General features: G+C 38.4%; 2 protein-coding genes across 3 annotated transcripts in view; one reads left to right on the top strand and one right to left on the bottom strand.

Annotated features, from left to right (window-relative positions):
* COL17A1 (collagen type XVII alpha 1 chain) overlaps positions 1-3,034 on the top strand; it is a 52,327-nt gene extending 49,293 nt beyond the window's left edge. Inside the window, exons 54-57 of the mRNA XM_029245102.1 lie at positions 204-341; positions 550-612; positions 768-848; positions 1,209-3,034. Of these exons, the coding sequence (XP_029100935.1) occupies positions 204-341; positions 550-612; positions 768-848; positions 1,209-1,261 (335 nt within the window). The 3' untranslated portion in view covers positions 1,262-3,034. The remainder of the gene's footprint in view (positions 1-203; positions 342-549; positions 613-767; positions 849-1,208) is intronic.
* A 155-nt stretch (positions 3,035-3,189) lies between these two features.
* SLK (STE20 like kinase) overlaps positions 3,190-21,677 on the bottom strand; it is a 56,865-nt gene continuing 38,377 nt past the window's right edge. Inside the window, exons 13-19 of one of the 2 annotated variants that reach the window (XM_029245103.1) lie at positions 20,995-21,087; positions 13,460-13,589; positions 12,734-12,858; positions 12,032-12,220; positions 11,352-11,477; positions 10,075-10,188; positions 3,190-6,874 (exon numbers count right to left, since the gene is read on the bottom strand). In XM_029245103.1, coding sequence (XP_029100936.1) covers positions 6,728-6,874; positions 10,075-10,188; positions 11,352-11,477; positions 12,032-12,220; positions 12,734-12,858; positions 13,460-13,589; positions 20,995-21,087 — 924 coding nt within the window. In that variant the 3' untranslated portion in view covers positions 3,190-6,727. The remainder of the gene's footprint in view (positions 6,875-10,074; positions 10,189-11,351; positions 11,478-12,031; positions 12,221-12,733; positions 12,859-13,459; positions 13,590-20,994; positions 21,088-21,677) is intronic. The other variant, XM_029245104.1, reaches the window with a different exon arrangement.

Raw genomic sequence — 21,677 nt, 5'->3', positions numbered from 1 at the left:
GCTATGCAGTAAAAGGCCTGCGAAACAAGCCCACGGAGGCGAGACGTGCCTGTCAACAGGGGAGACTAAGGAGACTCTTCCCTCGCTGCTGCACAGAAGAGCTTGGGATGGGAGCCAGACAGTCAGAGGGCACCGCGCTCCCACCGTGAGGAGGGTGCCGGGTGACCCCTGCTGCCTGTGCCCACCCACTCTGGTTTTTACAGGTCAGGGCCTGCTCCAAGGGATGGCCTACACTGTGCGGGGCCCACCAGGCCGGCCTGGGCCCCAGGGGCCCCCTGGCATCAGCAAAGTCTTCTCCGCCTACAGCAACGTGACCGAGGACCTCATGGACTTTTTCAGAAGTAAGGGCATGCCCCAATTACTTTCCCAACACTTCACTTGCCGTGTAGTCTGCTCCACAGAAACCAGTCTCCCCAAAAATCTTGTTAACACTTGAGATGCTGAAAATCGGATAAATTCTGGACCGTTTTCTTCTTACAAGTCCAAATTCTACCACTACCCAAGCTCCAGGATGAGCTCTCGTCTAAGGCCAGTTTTTCCCCCTTGCAGCGTATGGAGCCATCCCAGGACCCCCTGGGCAGAAGGGAGAGATGGGCATCCCTGGCCCCAAAGGTAAGTGGTGGCAGGAAACAGCCACCAGGATCCCGTGTTAACAACTGCCTCTTGTGGGAAGCAGCTCCCTTGCCAGCACCGTGCTGGGAATGTGTGCGGCTCCTTCAGGTCCTGCACTGTGCCTCGCTTAGCCGTGCCCCCTTCTGTCCTCCTAGGTGAGAGGGGCCCTGCTGGGCCACCAGGTCAGCCTGGGCCACCCGGCCCTCGAGGACACAAGGGAGAAAAAGGAGACAAAGGTAAGCCTCACTTGCCACAGTTCCTGGAGTGCTGGGAAGCAGGCCACGTGTTCCAGAGCAAGCCTGAAAATTTTAGGCAAATGCCAGCTACGAAAGGCAGGCACTGGCAACAGCATACTTTGTGTACCTATCAAATGAACAGCCAGGGAGAAAGGAAGAAGAGTGTCGATGCAGGGAGGAAGAGGAGAACCAGGCTGGTAATGAAATAGGGTAATCAATTTCAATCAGTTGACAGTCTTACAAAAGAGTTCATCTTTCAAGCCGGTTTTGTAGTAGTCACAGTTACTGTAATTACCCAAGCGGAAGTCCCCACAGACCACAGGACATTTTCTAACTTCCCATTCATCTTCCAACTTCCAGGTGACCAAGTCTATGCTGGCCGGAGAAGGAGAAGCATCGCCGTCAAGCCATGAGCGACCCTTGGCGGAGCAGCCGCCTGGACCAGTTCTTGCAGTGGCTTATGGCGCTTATGTCAAGACCTCTCCAGAGGGTAAAAGCTGGAATCTCACTGTCCTACTGAGGCAGCACAGCAACTAGTCAACTAGAACCCTTATCTTAGTCTGGAGCAAAATATATGTATGTAGAATTCAGTCCAAGGTACACAGTCTGAAACAGCTTCACGGGGTAGACCCAACAGTGGCCGCATGCAGTGTGGGAGGATGAAGCTGGCCTCCCTGCTGTCCAGGCCTGAGCTCCTCGGCTTTTTTAACACTGAGTTCAAGCCCCAGCCTAGGAAAGCCAGGTACATAAAAGTTGTTTCAGGAGCCCTTGAGCTTCACCTTAAAAATGAGCCCAGAAAATGGAAGATGGGGTGGGGGGGGGTGCCTTCCTGGGAGCCACTCGATGGGACTGTTCTCGTCAACGCTGCAAGGCTGTGCTCTCACCTCCTCTCTCCTCTCTTCACTCTGCATTCTCTAGTCATAGGAAAAAACTCTCAGCTGAAAAAACTTAAGAAATCCACTTCCCCTGAAGGTGGTGACAGGGTTTCTACTAGTATTTCTCACTATGTATCACATTCCCACTTAGGAAGTTTGTTTGACTGCAGCTATGATCTGTCTCCATAGGTCCATGCTGGAGTTGATAGTATGTTACACTGAACTAGGTTGCAGCCGATAGGAAGAGAAAGGCAGGGGGCAAGGAGGAAAGAAGGGGAGGGGAGAGGAGGGAGAGCAGACTGCCTGACACCGGAAGCCGGCACCCCTGCTCTGCACTTAGGAAACGCGTGGGGGACTGGGCGCAGTTGGTTTTATTGCACTTTTCAATGTCTACAAACATTCACGTGGTCTATTAGATGAGTCATTTCAATTGCAAAATTTCCAATTAAAGGGTTTTTTCTTTTTTAATATGCTTAATGTGATCCATCTAACCAAAAAAAAAAAAAAGAAAGGAGGGGAGGAGGGAAGAAGGAAGGAAGAAAGGAAAGGAGGAAAAGAAAGAGGGAAAGGAAGAAAACATTTTTGGTTAATTAAGTTTGACATTTTACTGTCTAATGAAAACTTATGTATAATGAATGAACGCATCGTGCCTTTCTCATATGTTAGTTTTACCTAAAGGCTGACTCAATTTGTTTTTGTAATAGTAGCTTTAGAAGCTCAAGTATTATATCCCCTTTAATGATTCTTACCTTGATTAACCAGACTTTTGAGTTTTGTCCTAGTTATGAGATCTGCCTATCCAAGCTATGCCAAAGTCTTCATAGAATCGTATGCCCAAGAGAAATAGGGTAAAAGCCCAAACTCGCTGGCTTCTCTGGACAGAACCCAGATATGAGATATGTCCTCAGCTGCATGGCAGTGGATCTTAGCCTCTTTTGTTTCATTAAAAAAAAAAAAAAAAGTCAAGCATGAGCTCCACAGTATGCAATGCTCCTGGATTAGAAAATGACATGCTGTGCCTCCCTCCATCCAAGCTGACCACGTGCCAAATGGTCGGCCTAGTATGTCTACTGAATCTTGCATGAATGATGAAAAGAGGTTGTTTTTAGCAGAAGTGACGTCACAGTTTGTGAAATGTTTGGTGAGAAAAATAATCCATTCCAAGGGGAAAAAAGGACATAAAAAAAGGTATATATACATATGTCGATGGAAATATTTTAAGCACCACCCAAAGGCGGGGTTTGGGCACTGAAAGACCAGGTACCAGTCCCAAGTTACCAGTAAAAAGGACCCTCTTGTGTGTGATGACTACAGATGGTCTGGAATGCTAGTAAGTCTGAAGGGTCAGAAGATCTGGAGGACTGCGAGTTTTTAAAATATAATTAGGATTTTAAAAGATGCTACAAAATGTTCTCATGCAGGACAATCTAGTTTCAAATAGTCTCAATAAAAGACTGCTTCCCAAAGTAGAGTAAGAAATAACTTTATTTTTCATTTGCCAACCCCATGATTGAAAAGACATGTTGCTCCCAAACAGACAAGAGGCATTTTCTGAAACAAAATTCTTTCTGAAAATTTAGCTTGTGAAGTTATTACACTGCAAATCAGAGAAGGATTACAAAAAGCTACAGCCAACATTTAAAACTGGTATCACATTCTACCCCAAGCTTGGTAACAGAAGTTTTAAAGCTGTATCAAAACCATGTCAGCCACAGGATAGCAACAGTAGTGGCATTAACTGTTGTGCCTTCAACTTAAGAAAAGCATTTAAAATATCCCATTTCCTATAAAAGATCATTTCCCAGGAAAGAACTGATTTATTCAACCAGAAGCCTATTAGAACTGGAACTACAGAGCTCGCCGCCTCCGCCTCACAGCTCTACATTTCCCTGTAATCAACAATATCTCTAGCTAATCATTTGACAGAATTTGGCTTCTCAGAAGAGTCTTTGTCATTTAAGCACAGTGTGGAATGGGGAAAAAAGTGTGTAGTTACAAGGGAACTAGGAGACTACAAAAGACAATCACTTCTGAAACTCACTGATGCTCAAGAAATCAGAGACCCTCCATCACAGTGGGTCTCATATGCCTGAGAGCTTTGTGCTTGAGGAAACACTACTTAGAGGTAGCTCTGGTTCTGGTTTATATTTAATTACAATTTGCTGTATCCTGTCACAGGAAAGTTTCAACATTTTCAGCAAGGTATAAGCACTCCAAATTTCCTCCTTACCCACCCTATAGCTTCCCCATAGAAAACGGTAAGAAAAAGCTTAACTGTGAGTCCATGTAGCATAGCGGCTAATTCAGCAATTCACACCCGACTATGGACTGACAGGACTAGGAAAGGCAACCTGGTGCAACGAGCTCCATGAGCTAGACCTGCAGAAGCGTGGTGGCCTGGCGTGTCCACAGCACGCAGGGAGAGGAGGGGAGGCTGAGTAATTAGGGGGCACACATGGAGAATTTCTTCTATGCATTTCATAGCACATTCTGCCACAGCAACAAAACCACCAACTCAGGAATGCCTTTGACTGTACTCTTTGATCTCAAAGATGTCTGTGTCCCTCCCCAACCCCCCCACCTACACTTCATGCAAGAGAGAAGGATTACACTTCTGTACGTGAATACAGGGCCTACAGCAAGAAGTGGGCAGGGATGGGTACAAACAGCATGGTCTATACAACAAAATACCTTTTGAAAAGATTTATGTAACTTTAAGTATTAAAATGAAGGTTTTACCTCTACATGAATATCATTCTGTAGTCCTGCTCCTACATGCACATGGTCTGGTCACTTTTGAAAGAGAACTCGAGCGTGAACAAGGAATCCAAAGGGCAGTTTTACGGGAGATGCAAGAGGTGCTAACAAACTTACCAGCGTGTCAATCGTTCTACTCTGAGCCTCTTTATTCAATACTCTGTCAACTTGAAAGGAAGAAAAAGAACCAAATATTCAGACCAAATTAATTATGTGCCATAAACTATTCAGCACACAGGATATCCTTTAAACGATACTGAAAAAATGTCCACTGCCTGAAGTATTAATTTTTAAAAAGCCAATAAACTGAAAATTTCAAAGGAGAAAGTGGTATGAGAACCTTCTTCCTCTCTCCCTCTTCAAATAAATCATTAAATACACTGGGTAACATTATACTGTCATTTCTATCATAACAATATAAACAATTTCCATCATCACCCTGAACATTACTGTATAAAGATATATATTTTAAAAGGCTTTCAAAACATTCTTCAACCCAGCATTTGAGAATAAAGCATTAAAAGAGTTTTGTATACAGTAACACATTCATGTGATAAGTGTATGAATTTACAACCATACATAATATATATATATATATGTATATATATTTATATAAAAAACAAACTTGGCCAGAAGTTAAGGCTACCTACAAAGTTGTCCAAGTAAGTTATGCTTGTCAAAACAATTACAAAATTAAAATCACATGCATTTTTAAATCATCTAAACCACTGAAAAAATAAGGTTCAGCATTCAAAGTTTTCAAATTAACTGCAAGAAAGTGCTACAGATATTTACATTTTCTTAACATGAATCAGTGTTCCCACAAAGTTTCATTTGCATTTTTCACGAGCCTCAAATGTAATATAACTAAAAACTGAAATTTCTACAAATTGGTACCTGGCACTCATGACAGAACAGGCGCACATGGCAGGCAGCAAGCTTCGTCTACAAATGTACTGTCTCACACCCCGAAATATGGTTTATAATACTGTTTCGACCTGACACGTGCTTGAAATTCTAAGCCTCAAAAGGGACTAGAGTGAACATTTCATTAATAATTACACGTATCAGCACCCTCATGATAAAGGTTTCAGGCTTTTCCCACTCAAATCAAAGTAAATAATTTAAACATGGAACAAAACAAAACCAAAATATAAATGACTCGATCTCAGAACAACGAAAAGTCATTTCTGATATTTGCCTAAATATTTTAAATTCTTAAAAACTATTCTGAACAAATGCCTCTTTTAAGATTAATTTCATAAAAATATATTCATAAATATAACTCAGAGCCTGCCAGCCTCCAACAGTTTTAAACAGAATTTGCTAAGATGGGAGAATTCATTTAACCAGCTCATGTATTATTTTCAGGAAATAAGCTGAGATAGCTATATCTGTATTTTTTTTAATTTGGTGAGTTTTACATTTCCAATTTGGACATCTAAAAGCTACCGTTTATTTTTTTCATCTTTCCAACTTTGTACAACATATACTTTAGGATGAAATTTTCTAACAATTGGTAATAGGAGCAAGATTTAAAAAACAATAATGCTTAATGCTAAGGGTGTTTTGTCCCTGTTGAATCAAAAAAGGAAATGCCATTTTAGACTCAACTGAAATTTAGTGTTTTAGGCACTATTTTAATAAAACTAGCACCCTTAATTATTAGCTCATGTCTAAACAGGTATTTTAGACAAATTATTGACATAATTTTTCTCTTTTAAAAGAGTTTGATGCTAACAGTTAAAGGTAACAGATTTATTTACTGAATCAATATCACATTTTGAGCAACTCATAGTTTTTTCATGAGAGCTGATTCACCAAAAAATTAATCCAACTCTCTACAGCAGTTTCAACTATAGATTTTAGGCATCATTGAGAAGTTAAGTCAGGAAAAAAGATATTTAGTAATACTTAAGTGACGTAACAGGGTTTTTTTAAATAACTTTAAACATTATCTCTCTACGAGTTTTTCAGGTAACAGTATCTAAACAACACAATTTTTAAGATTATATACAAAAATCACCTTAGGGAACTACTGCAAGATGCTACTTTGCCAGCATGGCCCAGCATCTGTCTTAGTGCCTTTCCCTTTATCTTTGCTAAACAAAACAAACAAAAAAACATCTAGAAGGTGAGGCAGGTGATTGTCTTCGTGAGCTCTCTGATACAGACTATGGCAGAAGATGAAGAGAACAGGATGACATACTTAAGAAGACAAACCCAACCACAGAATGCTTCCCATTGTTATGATCCAGTGGAATGCAAGCTAGGAATAGGATAGAATTTGGAAATCCGGCTCTGTGTTGATGGGTTAAGGCATTCAGACTCCCCGGTCATTTTAAAGAACACTTCCTGTTCCTGTAGTTTCCTAGCAAACTCCTCTTCCAGTGTCTTAAAAAGGAAGGGAAAAAGAAATTATGCACTGGTATTAAAAACAGAATTTACTCTGACAGCCCAGCTAAAATTATTTGCCCCAAAGACTTTGTTATCCTAAGGAAGAAGAGACTGCTCAACAGCTAGGACCATAGGCTGTACAGCCAGCCCTGGGTTCAAGTCCTGACTCAGCCACATGAATGGATAACTTGGGGGTAATTACTTAACTTCTCTATATTACAGAATCATTTCATTCTTCTGCTATGAAACAGCGATAATACCATCTACTTCTACTGGGTTGCTATGAGAGGATTAAATGTGATAATAAGGTACTTAACACACACTAGGTACTCAACAGATGGCACCTATAATTAACTATTGATATTAACTGTCTCTTCCACATGGAACTTACCATTTTCTATTTTTTTATTTTGATTACTGATGTGCATGTCTTTTCTTTCACATTGAACTATACACTGTTTGAGGGTAACACCTAAACCAGATTCATCTTTACAACCCCACAATATGGAACAAATATAATAAGTGCTTGATAAATATCTGAGGTATCAATTACTTTGTGGACAAGTGACTCAGGAGAAGTACTGCTGTAAAAATACAAAGTACAGGAAAAGATGGAAGTATAGGAAGGTTTCTCAGAGGAGGAAAACCATGAGCTTAGTTTCAAAGGAAAGATAAGAATTTGACAGACAGGATGGGGAAGACACGCCAGACAAAGTGAGCTGAAACAATGCACAGAGGCAGGAAACTGTGGAGTTGCTGTGAGTAACGGTGATTATACCCAGTACTGGAACATGAACTGGGAACAAAGTGGCTAGTGGGAGACGAAGCTAGAAGGGCTGATATGGGCAAAGTGTGGCACTATGAAGGCTTCAAAGTCAAAGTGAGGCGTTTATATTCTACTCTGTTGGAACTGAAGATTTATCAACACCACTATGACAGTAACAGAGATGCTCTTGAGGATAAACACTCTGGTGATGGCAGGCAAGTAGGAGGAAAGGGAACAAGAGACCAGAAGGACCATTAGGACATTACTGAACAATTTTAAGCCAATAGTAGGAAGACAGTAAAGGGAAAGAGAAATATTATGAAATAGGAGTCAAAATTATTTGTCATCTGATTGAATGTGGGGTGTGATGGAAATGAAAGGTAATTCAGGTTTCTAGCCTAGATGTCAGTTAAGAGAACAGAAATGTTAGCAAGAACACCTGATGGTGGGTAGGACTGGAGAGAGGGGGAAAGATGAGATGGAGATGAAAGAAAGATTTTGAGTTTAGTTTTATCTCCACTGAGTTTACAATCTTTAGTCAACGTTCAACAACATTCAACAGGTATGTACTGATCATTTACAGTGTGCAGGAATTGTTCCAGAAGCTGGGTATATATCAATGAACAACGAGATAATGTCCCCGCTTTCAAGGAGCTTACATTCTGGTGGGAGAAGACACACAATAAAGAAATGTGTCTGGTGGTGATGAATATTATGAAGAAAAACAAAGAAAGGTTGAGGGGATAGAGAGTGTTCGAGGTAGGCATTGAAGCTATATTTTATATACAGTCATCAAAAAAAGAAACCTTTGATGAGATGACAATGGGACAGAATGAATGAAATAAGGAGGAATGGAACATCCATATGGAAAATGAGAGCTGAGAGCACGAACCGATAATAAAAACAATAAAATAATAACCATAACAACCATTCATTGGATCCTGACCACATCTCAAGTACTGGGACAAGTACTGTACACGCATCACTTCTGTTAACTGTCTTAACAACCCCAGTTAGGGAGGTAGTAACATCCTCATTTTACAAATGAGGAAAGCTGGGCTCAGAAGTGTTAAGAGACAAGATTAATCAGTGTCAGCACTGAGATCTGAACCCAGACCTGTATGACTTTATAATTCATGTTCTATACAAGTTTTGGAATTGTCCTTAAACATGCAGCTGAAGCCATGACAATCTACAAGATCATCAAGATAAAGAGCAGAGGTAAGAGTGTAAAACTGGAAAATGTCTACATTTCCGGTGACTAGATGACAAAGAAAGAGCACAGAGAAAGAAGAGAGTATGTCACAAAAGTCAGGTGAGAAGAAAATTTTAAGAAGATTTTTAAGAAGAACAGGTAGATAATGCCACTGGTGACCACTGTCACCCAATTCAACTGGGGAGGAATTTGAGGCGAAAGCTAGACTGCAAAGGGTGAAAGGAGGAACTGGAGAAGGGACTTCTCACTTTCACCCCTCTGTGTACCCTTTGAATGCAGAAACACATGAATGAACTACCTATTCAAAAATGTAACAAAAAACAAAATTCAAGTTAAAAAGCCACACTATTAGCACACGGTAGGTGCTAAATACCTATTTCTTTGATTAACCCACTGGGTGAATGGAAGAAAGGAATGGTTGAAATGTATAGCAGGCAGGAAGCCCAAGAGAAAATAAAGGTTTAAATTTGACAGTTGGCAAAGAGAGAGAATCATACAGTAATAGCAAAGACAGAGTTGAAATGGTTGACCAGTTAGACCAGGCTAGCGGGGAGTCAAGTGCAAACAAAGAAGATAGCTGGCTGGCTGGCTGGCTGGCTGGCGCGGTGTAGGGAGCCATCCCTATTTTACTAAATTGTCAATTAACACAGCACACAAGGGCCGTGTAATCTGGCTCCAGTCGACCCATCCAGACAAAGCTGTCGTCCCTTCCCTCTCTCCCTCCCTAATGCCTACACACAGGCACACGCTCCCTCTAATGCTACAATGATAGGGAGCTACTTATGATTCCTGTACACATTATTTTCACTCACTCTCTTTTCTGTACTTAAATTGCCCCCACTCCACTCCGATCTGTCTGTCCTCCTAGCAAGCTCTTACTCATCTAACAAGCCTCACTTGGCTTACAAGGCGTCTCCTCTCTAACCCTTCCTGACTTCCCTGAGCAGACTTATGCACTCGTCCTCCTTTGCTGGCACACTGTGCCCCTCTGCTCTGTATCTTGTGCTTACCTCCCTCAGACAAATGCTGCTACTGATCTGCAACGGCTTGTCAACTAGATTCTGAACCTTTCGGGGACAGGGACTTTGACTCTTCATCTCTGTGTCTCCTGTCCCTGACACTGTTCCTGACACATATTAGGTAAAGAGCCAATAGCTGGGAGGATGGAGGGATGGATGAATGCAAGCATATTTTAATTAAAGCTTTTAAAATTACCTTTTTCCTAGGTCTCAATTTCTCTCTCCATTCCTTTAATTCTTGGCTGTGTTCCTCATCTAACTCCTTTAGTTTCTGAGTCTCATGCTCAACCAAGAGGTGGCATTTTTCATTCTGAAAATAAAGTTTGGATTTAAAAAATTTCAGATCAAGCTGGCAATTTTTCACAAATACAATTATCTTCCAAAATAATAAAGTATTCATCAAACATAAAGCTATTACTGAGGTTGAAATTCTCCTCTAACAACCAAAGGCCAAGAATCATGAAGAGTCATAACTTCATTTTTGCAAGTTTAGAGGCTAGATCTGTTATCCATATGAAAAGAACTTGAATAGAAAGAAGTAGTTTGATCCTGATTTTCCTTCTAAGAAGGTTTACTCACAAAACTGACACTTCAGAGGGCAACTTGCAAGCATTACCAGAACATGGGGTTAGAAACTATTCCACTCTAGTAAATTAAGCAAATATGTAGCATATCCACAATGTATACACTACTCTGAAACTGTAAACATTTTAGAAATTATATTACATTACAATACATTATATTATATTATATTAGAGAGCTGCATACTCCAGGTAAGGTTCAAAAACAGTCCCCTCTAAAGTAATGTTTAAATTCCTTAGGAAAAGAATTCTCATATACTTATCACCTTTTTCAAAAACCTTGAAGAAAATGAACTATTTCTCCTTAAATAAAAAGAAATTTTAAATTCAGAATGATAAAAAAAAATGCCTACATCATTTTTAAAACTTTGTTCATCTTCTTTGCAAAATACACTAAAAATTCTCAATAGTACTTTTGAAAGATGTAACTTCTTTTTTTTTTTTTTTTTTACCGGTACGCGGGCCTCTCACTGTTGTGGCCTCTCCCGTTGCGCAGCACAGGCTCCGGACGCGCAGGCTCAGCGGCCATGGCTCACGGGCCCAGCCGCTCCGCGGCATGTGGGATCTTCCCGGACCGGGGCACGAACCCGCGTCCCCTGCATCGGCGGGCGGACTCTCAACCACTGCGCCACCAGGGAAGCCCGAAAGATGCAACTTCTTATATCATAAATTAGCTTCATGTTTATACTAATCACGGCTGTGTAAGTTCTAAACAAGTGCCTGCGATACTAAACTGATCTTCCTTTGGGTCTACAGAGGAAAGAAAACCTTTAAATCCCAGCATCTTCACAAGCAATGTGCAGCTTACTCTGAGTAGCTATTATTTCCTCAAAACCAGCCACCTGTACCGTGCATCTAGTACCATCTTTGCATTCATGCTTCTGCAGCTAACCTGCAGCTGATGCAGTTCTCGGACATTGGCTTCACACTGCAACTGAAGATCCCGCATTTGATTTTCATGTTTTTGATGCTGAGCCATTCTCTCATTTTTCTGCCTCTTTTCTTCTTGAGAGGCAAACTATAAGTAAGAAAAACAAAAGATAAATATGGTTAACAAGTAATGTAATTTCTGCATCTTCCAAAGGTGTAATCAAGGAATGTAACAAAGCTTAAAGTACAATAAACTAAAGCTTCAAGTAGTAATATGCTGGGACTCAAAGCTGGAGTCTACGTCATGGCTTTGGTGGAGTGTAGGGAGGTGGAGAGAGACTTCTGATTAAAACCTTGTTCCTCCTACCTGCTTAGTGACATCAGTTAATTTGCGTGTGGGACCTGTGACTGTAGAACTATAGTGAGACCACACGTTTGACTGAAAAGCTGGCCAAGTCATCTTATTCCCAGAGCTGGTCTTAGGACCAGCCTAGCCCTGGATCTGGTGTGGGGCGTGGAAGAGAGCAGCTCTCCGTGGCCAGCACCTGGGGGAGACTGAGTTGGTATGTGCCATATGTGTACAGAGCCATGGTGAACATCAGCGAGCCCAAGGTAGCTCCAAATGTTTACAGCACAATTATGTGGTGCTCCTAAAGGCCACTCAAAACTTTTAAACTTAAAGAGAGTAATTTTCTTATTTACTTGTTTAATTTTTTCACGATCCTGATCCGGTGTTGCTGTTGGGTTAATTCTCAAACTCTTCTTAAACATGGCCATGCGAGTCTTGGCTTCACTGCGCTGAATCTTAGGCAGTCTTGCTCTTTCTTGAGTCTGTCTGTTTTTCAACTCCTCAATAAGGCGTTGATTGTAACGCTGCATTTGTTCTGTTTCCTAAGAAAGTTTCAGAGTCCAGTGATGTAGATATAATACTCTGTACCCACATGTATGCTCAAACATGTCATTTTGCTGTTGCTTCCCCAAATTACTCTCTCCCTTGTTGCATACCAACCAGCAAAATACTAGGCAAAAAATAATTTATAAGAAAAATAAGCTATTAGTAATAAGAGATTCATATTGACTCTCGTATACTAAGTATAGGGAGTCCACATTTTTAAGATACCTGAACCATAAATGGAGCCAAAATAGCTAACTCTGAGAGACAAGATGAAGATTATAATGTATAAGAGGTCTTTAAGCATTGTAATTAGTTACCTTCCTTGGAATTTGTAGAAAAGAGTTTGCAATCGTGACCAACATACAACTAATTACTCCAAATTTCAAAGAAATTTTAGGATAAAAGAAAGGAAACCTGAACTTTATTCTGTAAAAAATATGTTTCAAAAATAAATAGCTCTGCACACTTTAAAATGAACAAAAAAGTGAACAAATTTTCCTTTCATTAACCTTCTCATGGCGCTTAAGTAGCTGATGTCTTTGCATAAAATACTGATCTTTAAGTTGCTGTTTGAGCAGCTGGTGTTTTTCTTGTAAGTGTCGTTCTTCAAGCTCCCAAATCGCAGCTTCTCTAGCTAGAAGAAGAAAGCAATTTCAAAATGTAACTTTGCTCTTTTTACTAATGTACTTTGGTCTTCATTTTAATATTTACATACAAGTGTTCTAATACACTAATTAATACACACGGACATTCTGAGCTATAAATGCAATATTACCAACATAAAGATAATATCCATTACCACTTTCCGTTCTGCTCTGATGTCCTGTAAACAGAGAATGCCCTACCCACAACACCAAAATTCCATTTAATCATCTTAATGAGAAAGAAAAAAAATATCAGGTATTTGTTAGGGGAAATAAGTGCTTAAAATTCCATTCTATCATGTAGCCAATTTAAGTATACCAACACTGTAAGGCATAATGAGTACATAAAATTATTCAGGTATATTTCTACCATCATCTGGACAAAAAAGATGTTTTAAGGATTATATGTTTATGTTCACTTCTATTGCAGTATTTCTTAATTTTATAAAGTATTTTCCTCTTATTTAAGTTGCTTCATCTTTCCCTCTACCACTCTAGCAAAAGAAAACATTCAAATAATTTCCAAGGTATATCTCTGCAATGTTTTGAGATATATATATATATACACGTATGCTGCATAATTTCATATACCTCTCATGAGCTGTTGTTTGTTATTCAGGCACTCTCTTTCAATATTGGCTAACTCTGCCTTCTGCTGTTGGATGATCTTTTTCAGAGAGCCATCTAATTCTTGTTGTTGCTTCTGAACAAACTCTTGTTCCTATTAGACATAGTTAACCATCAGTTAATAAGTATCTACTGAGCAAAACATCCATTTATCTATACCTCTGTATATTTTAGTGATTAACAAGATTTCTGAACCAAGTTTCAAAGTCAACTAGATTTAAAAATCACCAAAATTATATAGTATAGACATAACATAAATGTATTAGTCACCCAATTCAAGCCCAGAAAGGAAGTACTAGAATACATAATATTCTAAACTATTAAGAATAACACATACAAAAGAAGTCCATAATCCACTCATAATTAAAATGCCCTACATCTTTGGGAAAAAAAATAAATTTACAGTTTCTAAAACTGACTATTCATTTCACTAGAGTGTGGACAAAACAAGAATAAACAAGAAATGCCTTTCAGGAAGAGAGGCAATAAAGAGCAAACAAGAAAAACATATCAGGATTTTAAACTCTCTATTTTTCTATTAATAAAGAGGAAGCCATACCATGGCTACACTAACAGAGAAAGACAGATTCTGTATCTTTAGCCTGTGCCTAAAAAGAACAATACTTTAAGGATTTAATGAGAAATAATGCATTGCTAGAGAAATGTGAACTAGAAATAGGAAAATGAATTAACATTTTATGACTCTACGAACAAAATTCCTTATAATCAGAGAATTCTACCAACATGTAAGGGATTCACTCATTCATTCAACAGTATTTACTAAGTACATACTATTTTTGCCCGAATGCCAAACTTACACTTTCAAAAAAAAAATCCTTCAGTTACTGTGTAAGGAAAGGGAAGGTTGAAGTGACTTATGGTCATTATGCTAGATTATACATTTGCAGAAGGAAAGGAAGCACACTCAAATTGAAGAAATGCAAATTTTGCCAGTAAACGTTTGGCTCCATCCCTCTCTTGGCTGTTACAGCAGTTTGTGATCAGCTCAAGGGTATTCTGATCAATTTGAGTATAGATTTAGAAATTTGGGGTTGAGCAGCACTTCACCTATAATTCCTCCTCTTGCACATCTAAGAGATATAAAACCTCAAGATCCATTTTGGAACTATTTTTTAGGCCTTGGACAGAGTCTGACAGGATCTGGATCACTACCAGCCTGGTCTTCAGTGCACAAAGAGTGAGTCAGCAGTGCTCCTCAAGATGCTTGTCTTACTACTGTTTCTCTGGAGGTGAGAATCAGGTCTTACCATCCATGACATCCTGTTAGTTTGTTGTCACAAATGCTGCTGTCTCATCTACATCATGATTTGTATTTTAGCATAAATACAAATATACAGTTGCTACTGTATAAGACTAATAAACTGTCTCTATAAAATACAATTGCCAGTTGCAAGTGGAATAACATGTACTTTTGTATTTATTGAGCTATGGTCTTATGTACTGGGGACAGGAAATGTACTTATGTGTCGTTAAAAAAAATATCACGCAAGTTGTCAGTTCCGTAGATACAATAAATGCTGAGCAAATTTATACAAAAAAAATTTACAATTGCCAACTTGACTAGAGTCACCTACATCGCTTTATCACAGCAAATAAAAAAATAAAAACTCAATGAATATTTAAATTCAACTATCTAGAATAAGGCTTTTGAGCTTTATTTAAAGAGATGCAAAAATCTCCATCCTATCTTATAAGCAGTTATAACAAAGTAAGTTGTCAAGCTTCTCTTTTCCTACAGTAAATATCATTTGTAATAAAAAGTAAATTGATTCTCTAATTTCATTGTGAAATTTCTATGTGCAAACTTGTTTAATAAACAATATAACCTGCAGATATATCAAAAGTTTTCTTTTGTTCAACATTTTTACCACTAGTTTGCATAAAGAACTTTTAAAAAATATCTGTGTGGACAGAAATAATGGGTCCAAATTATCATAAATAAAAATATTACATTTATATTTATCAAAAAAATCAAGTGTAAAAGATGGGGCAAATAAATATTTGTATGAAACTAAAAAAGGTAAACACAGTGGACCCTTGAACAACACAGGTTTGAACTGTGTGGGTCCACTTAAACGTGGAGTTTTTCACTAAGTATGTACTGCAGTACTACACATTCTATGGTTGGATGAATGTCCAGATGTGGAACCACAGATGCGGAGGGCCAACTGTAAAGCTATATGTGAATTTTCAATTGCGCGGAAGGTCAGCATCCCAATACCTGAGGTGTTCAAGGGTCAACTGTATAAGCCAGTGCCGCTAAAAAAGTGAACGTGATTTCTTGTCAATGCAGTTTTTGGTCATATTATTATATTTATGTCTAAATTAAACAAGATAAGAGTTCAGGTCAAAGAAAACCTTTATTAAGCACTTAGTAAATGCTGGGGACTGTACTACTTACAGGGTTACTAAAATTAATAAAAGACAGTACTGCCTTCAAGGAGTTTCCACTCTATTGGTCCCAAATTGGTTTTATCTGTCAGCCCATATAAAGAGTAGTGGGTCCCTTCCCTTAGTAACATACTTTGAAAAGTTCAAAAGTAAACCACAGAGAACTCAAAGCAAGGAATAAGGGTCCAGAGATCAAGACTCAAAATGAATGACAAGGAACTACAAAAGCATGCCCTGAAGTGGCCAGTATATGAGGAAAAAGGAGCTAAGACTCTTATATAGAAGCGGGCAGAACTAGCACTGTGCTGCTCCAGAAGATAAATAAAGATCAACAGGTCAAGGCAGGCAATGTATGGAAGCGTCTCCTAACCACCAGAGTTTGCACAGGCACCAGCTGCCTTACAGAGCTACGGACTTGAAGAATCAAGCAGAGTGTGGATGACTACACAGTCAAGAATACTGCACATTTCATTTTTTTTTATATTAAGGCCAAAAACTATCGAAAAGGTCCCTTACACATTAATATATTTTATTACCACAAAAGAAATGAAAATTTAATATCACTGAGCTTTCATTAAATTTCCTAACTTCAAAAGCCAAGTATAATACATTCACAGCGGAATCTGTAATTAGAAATTACTCTTAGGATCTAAAAGAAAAGTGATCTTACATTCCAAAAAGGCTGCACAAATTACACTCATTTAAAAAAATAATAACAGATCAATTTGATCACTAAGAGTAACAATTTCAAAATGGACACAGAAATTGTAAAATGAGTGTTCTTTAAATGTACAAGTTTTAATTCTGGTAAGGAATCTTATCCTATTAGTCAGATAACTGTGAACGTTAAAAAATACAGCTTTGGGTTCTAGAAAACTCTAAGAAAGGGTTATGATACGTGGCACTATTTGTACATCATCTGGTCATTTTAACTTAAAAGCTAAAAATGGTAATGATCAGAAAAGTGTTCGTAATTCATAATTTCTCCCTCTCGTCAAAAAATAATTAACATTTTGACTACTCTTTCAGAAAACTATAGAGTCCAATGGCTGACAATAATATACATAAATAAATAAATAAATAAATAATTTCAGGAGGAGGGGAGGAGGGGTTGAAATCAAGCTGTATTCTATCTACTCCAGTTGTGTATATCAAACATCACAAACAAAACTTACAGTGTTAAATAAGCTAGTCATTTCCCTATAGAAACTGTGAGAAAGAATACAGCCTGGAACTCCAGACTTAATTTAAAACTGCAACATGGAGAATAGCAACCCACCATTCATTATGGACAATTTGAACAGTGAAAACTAAATGGAACTAAAATCACCACTTTTAACATGGCTTTTCTGACCATATCCATAATTAAAACATCTACATAAACATATATGCAATCAAAATGTCACTTCACACGAAGATAAAAATCTAACCACAGCATTCAATTTCTCACATGTGCAAAGTTCATAAAATACTATTGAGAAGATATTTCTTGAAAAAGGTGAAAATCTCAGATTAAAATTTGTGGTGGTGTAGACAGAAAAAAGAACACTGTAGTAGAAGTGTTCTAGTTCCAGCTCTACCACTAATCTCTTTTGTGACTTTAGGCAAATCACTTAGTCTTCTGTGCCTCGATTTCCTCATCTGTAAAACAGATACACTCCATCCCTATATTAGGGGTTGGCAACGAGAATCAAATGTGAACTCTTCAAAGAATACTGTACTATAAAGTTCATGTCAGGTTATTACTATTGTCATCTCTGACATTATCATCTATCAATCTTCTAGATTTACAACAAATGAAGCTAACAATGAAAAGGCACATGTGAGCCAAAGAAAAAGCAGGTAAAACAGAAGAAGGCACCCTCCTACAAGGCACGCGGGACTTACGTCCTGCATTTGGGCGTTGAAGACTGCACAAGATGACAACTGAAAAGACTGAATCATGACCTGAGCAACGCCCTGTGGATCAGAATACAATGCACTTCCCAGGTAAGAATAGAGCTGAATGACTTTTTGTAAATGGAAAGAATAATTATACAAACGCAGAGTTTCCTGAGGCCTGGAACAAGTCACTTAACAAAGGGGTCTCTTTCTCGTCTGTAAAATGAAGGATTTGAACTAGGTCAGTGGTTTCCAAACTCTATTTTGCTGCCATTGTCTTTAAACCAGTTGAACTCTCTTTTTAAAAAACACACCAAAACAATCTCAGTTTATAAAACAGATATAAAGTGGTCCTGCTCTGGAAGCAGGGGCCCAGAGCCCTACTGTCCGTTTTTTTGCTTTTTTGGGTTTTTTTTGCGGTACGCGGGCCTCTCACTGTTGTGGCCTCTCCCGTTGCGGAGCACAGGCTCCGGATGCGCAGGCTCAGCGGCCATGGCTCACGGGCCCAGCCGCTCCGCGGCATGTGGGATCTTCCTGGACCGGGGCACGAACCCGTGTCCCCTGCATCGGCAGGCAGACTCTCAACCACTGCGCCACCAGGGAAGCCCTGTCCTCACTTTTTGAAGGATTCTCGAGATGCTTCTTCCAAACTCAAGAGCTCCTGAGAGTACAGTTTGAAAACCACTGGACTAGATGATCAAATACATTCTAGTTCCACGACCGTATGGCTATTATTCATAAACTCTTTAAAAAGTTTAAAATATTAGACTCAAGTTATCATGTGTTAACACCTTCATCAAAAGTGGTAGCTAAATAGAAATACTTTTGAAATTTGTTAGATTACTAAATTCTTCATTAAATTTACAGATAGAAATTTACTACTGCTTTCAGCTTTAGTTGGAAAATACAGGCTAGCCCCTCAAATTATATGAAAAATCACCAACAAAGTTTTATTAAAGCATTGGATCACTTACCATTCAACACTAAATCCTCAATTTCAACTCTAGAGTCTGACATATTACCTTTTGGAATTAAAAACTTTACATTCCTTTACAAGGCAAAACCAAATTGTTATCTTCTGGTTTGAAATCCAAATTACCCCAAAACTGATGTGTGGCCAGCAAGGACTTCCTCTTCACCTATTAATAAGACACGGCCAACAACCACTGGGCCAAGCCAATAATTTAGATTAGGCACAGAAGGGGTAGCTTAAATACAAGAGACAGTATGATGTGGCGGTTCAGTGTATGAAACATGGAGCCAAACTTGCCTAGATGAGAATTCTGGCTCTACCACTAACCAGATGCGTGAACGTGGGAGAGTCATTCAACCTCCCTGTGCTTTAGTTCCCTTACCTGTAGAATGGGGGTAATATGAGTAACTACCTCCTGTGTTGTGAGGTTAAATGAGTTCATATAGGTAAAGCATTTAGAACATACAGTAAATGCTGTGTTTGCTATTATCACCTTAACTACAGGCATACCTTGGAGATGCTGTAGGTTCGGCTCTAGACCACCGCAATAAAGCAAGTCACATGAATTTTTCAGTTTCCCAAATATATAAGCTATGTTTACGCTATAGTCTATTAAAGTGTGCAATAGCATTATGTCTAAAAAACATACATACCTTAATTAAAAAGTAGTTTATTGCTAAAAAATGCTAACCATCACCTGAGCCTTCAGCAAGTCATAGTAGTAACATCAAAGATCACAGATCATCATAACATAATAATGAAAAAGTTTGAAATATTGTGAGTTTTACCAAAATGTGACACAGAGGCACGAAGTGAGCAAAGCTGCTGGAAAAATGGTGCTGACAGACTTGCCCAATGCAGGGACTTGCCCAATGAAGGTTCTGCCCAATGCAGAACCTTCAATTTGTAAAAAACACAATACTGCAAAAGCGCAATAAAGTGAAGAGCAATAAAACGAGGTGTGCTTGTAGTAATTCCCATACCAGGCCAAGACAAAATTTTTCATTGGCTCACAGGAAGAAAAAAACAACTAAATTTATTCAAATAGGCTAGTTTTATTAAAATTTTAAATTCTGAGATAGTTTCCTTATTTTTCATGGTGTTAAAATCATCTATCTCTCTTTTGAAATGATGGTGACAAATAAAGGGCAGTTTCAAATATCCTTCCTTGTCAAAAACAAAAAAAATTTTTAATGGCAACCCATTTGTCATGCCTCCCAAAGGGTTTTGTTGCTTCTATGTTTCTTTTCATGAATCTATAAAATTCAAAAGTCTGGGAACCACTTTTTAAATTACATAAAACCCACATTAAAAAGATAATTTAAAGCAACAAATAAATAATCCATGTCTCTTCTTCCTTTCATTAACATCTGTAACTACAAACTGAGCTCACTTCTCTCTTTGCCTCCCAGCTGAGTGCAAGCTTAATTAAAAGAAAGGTGATCCCAAGTATAAAAGACCTCATACTCATGTGAGATACTTCTAGAAAAATCTGTTGAAAATACCAATTTATCTATTTTGTAGAGAATTCACCCATCAATTGGCTCAGCCTTATCATAATATAGAATCAGGTTTATATAGGTAAAAACTGTCTATTTTTGTAACTGCTGGATTCTGAACCAAAAAGAAAAACAACATACTTAACATTTAAAATCTGGTTTTAAGTTGCTTACATTGTTGAGTTTAACAGTAATAAGTGTTTGATCTACCATTTAACATTACCATTTACCAGGCTTGCAGGATCTCAGTTCCCCCGACCAGGGAAGGAACCCAAGCCACAGCAGTGAAAGCCCGGAATCCTAACCACCAGGCCATAAGGGAACTCCCGAATTAATGGCCTTTTAAATATGCATTCCTTTTGTATGCATAAAGCTTATATACTCACCCTCTATATTCTTTTGCCCTAAAAATCTTCTATCAACCATTGACATTACCACTTAAATACAAACTTCCATCATGATTAAACTAAGAATATACAGTGGATTATACATTAACATACATGTTTATTTCATCTGGAGTCAGCTTTCCAAACATTTCACTTAATTTCACGTTAGCAACTTAAATATCACCATTAGTGTGAATTTAGTACTACATAAAGAATGCCCTGGGAACCTTTGTATAAGGAGACGTCAACATCATATAAGTACCGAATTTACCCTTTCAACCATGGTTTACTGAGCTGTGAGAATATTGCCGCTTTCTGTTTTTAGTAGCATTAAGCTGCTGCTGTTACCTGAGCATGCTGGCTTTGTGCAAGCTCCTCTTTCCTGCGTTTCATGAGCTCTTTTCTCAGCTCTTTGGGTGCTTTCTCCACTTCATTTATAACCTACAGTGTATAAGCATGCAGGAGGTGGGGAAAAACACTTTCTCCACAGCAAGCATTTATGTGAGCAGACAAGCTACAAGTCAAGTCAAGTTGTTAAAAAGCTCCTTTCAACATGCATCAGCACAGGTGTTAGTTTGGTGAAAAAGAATGAAAGGATAGAACATGCTTAATCTCAGTGCAGAAAGGGACATTACACCATATAAGGAAAATTAGTTGCTTAATTATCCCTACATATCTTTCTCTCTTTAGATCCAAAGACAATCAGTAAAGAATTACTTGCAATGCTAACGCTGAACTAAAGGTGATAAACTCAACTGACCTTGAAAGATCATAAAAATATAAACATATCTACTAACATTGTCTGAAATATTAGATATAAGGAAAACAAATGCCATTCATTTATAAATTGCAAAATTTCATAATTGGCTTGATAAAACCAATGAAATAGTTCTAAACGAAATCCACTTAATGAGATCAAAAGAAAAACAAAAGGGAAAGTAAGCATTAGAATACACAAAGGAGAGACAAATGGACACTAAGTTTTCTTTTTTCATAATAAACTATTTTATATATGGTGCAATAAAAATGAA

The sequence above is a fragment of the Monodon monoceros genome, unplaced genomic scaffold, assembly GCF_005190385.1.
Source record: "Monodon monoceros isolate NGI ecotype Baffin Bay Population unplaced genomic scaffold, NGI_Narwhal_1 Super_Scaffold_4, whole genome shotgun sequence".
In the NCBI taxonomy this organism is placed as follows: Eukaryota; Metazoa; Chordata; class Mammalia; order Artiodactyla; family Monodontidae; genus Monodon; species Monodon monoceros.
The sequence above is the reverse complement of the archived record's forward strand: the minus strand, read 5'-3'. Positions and strand labels throughout refer to the sequence as shown.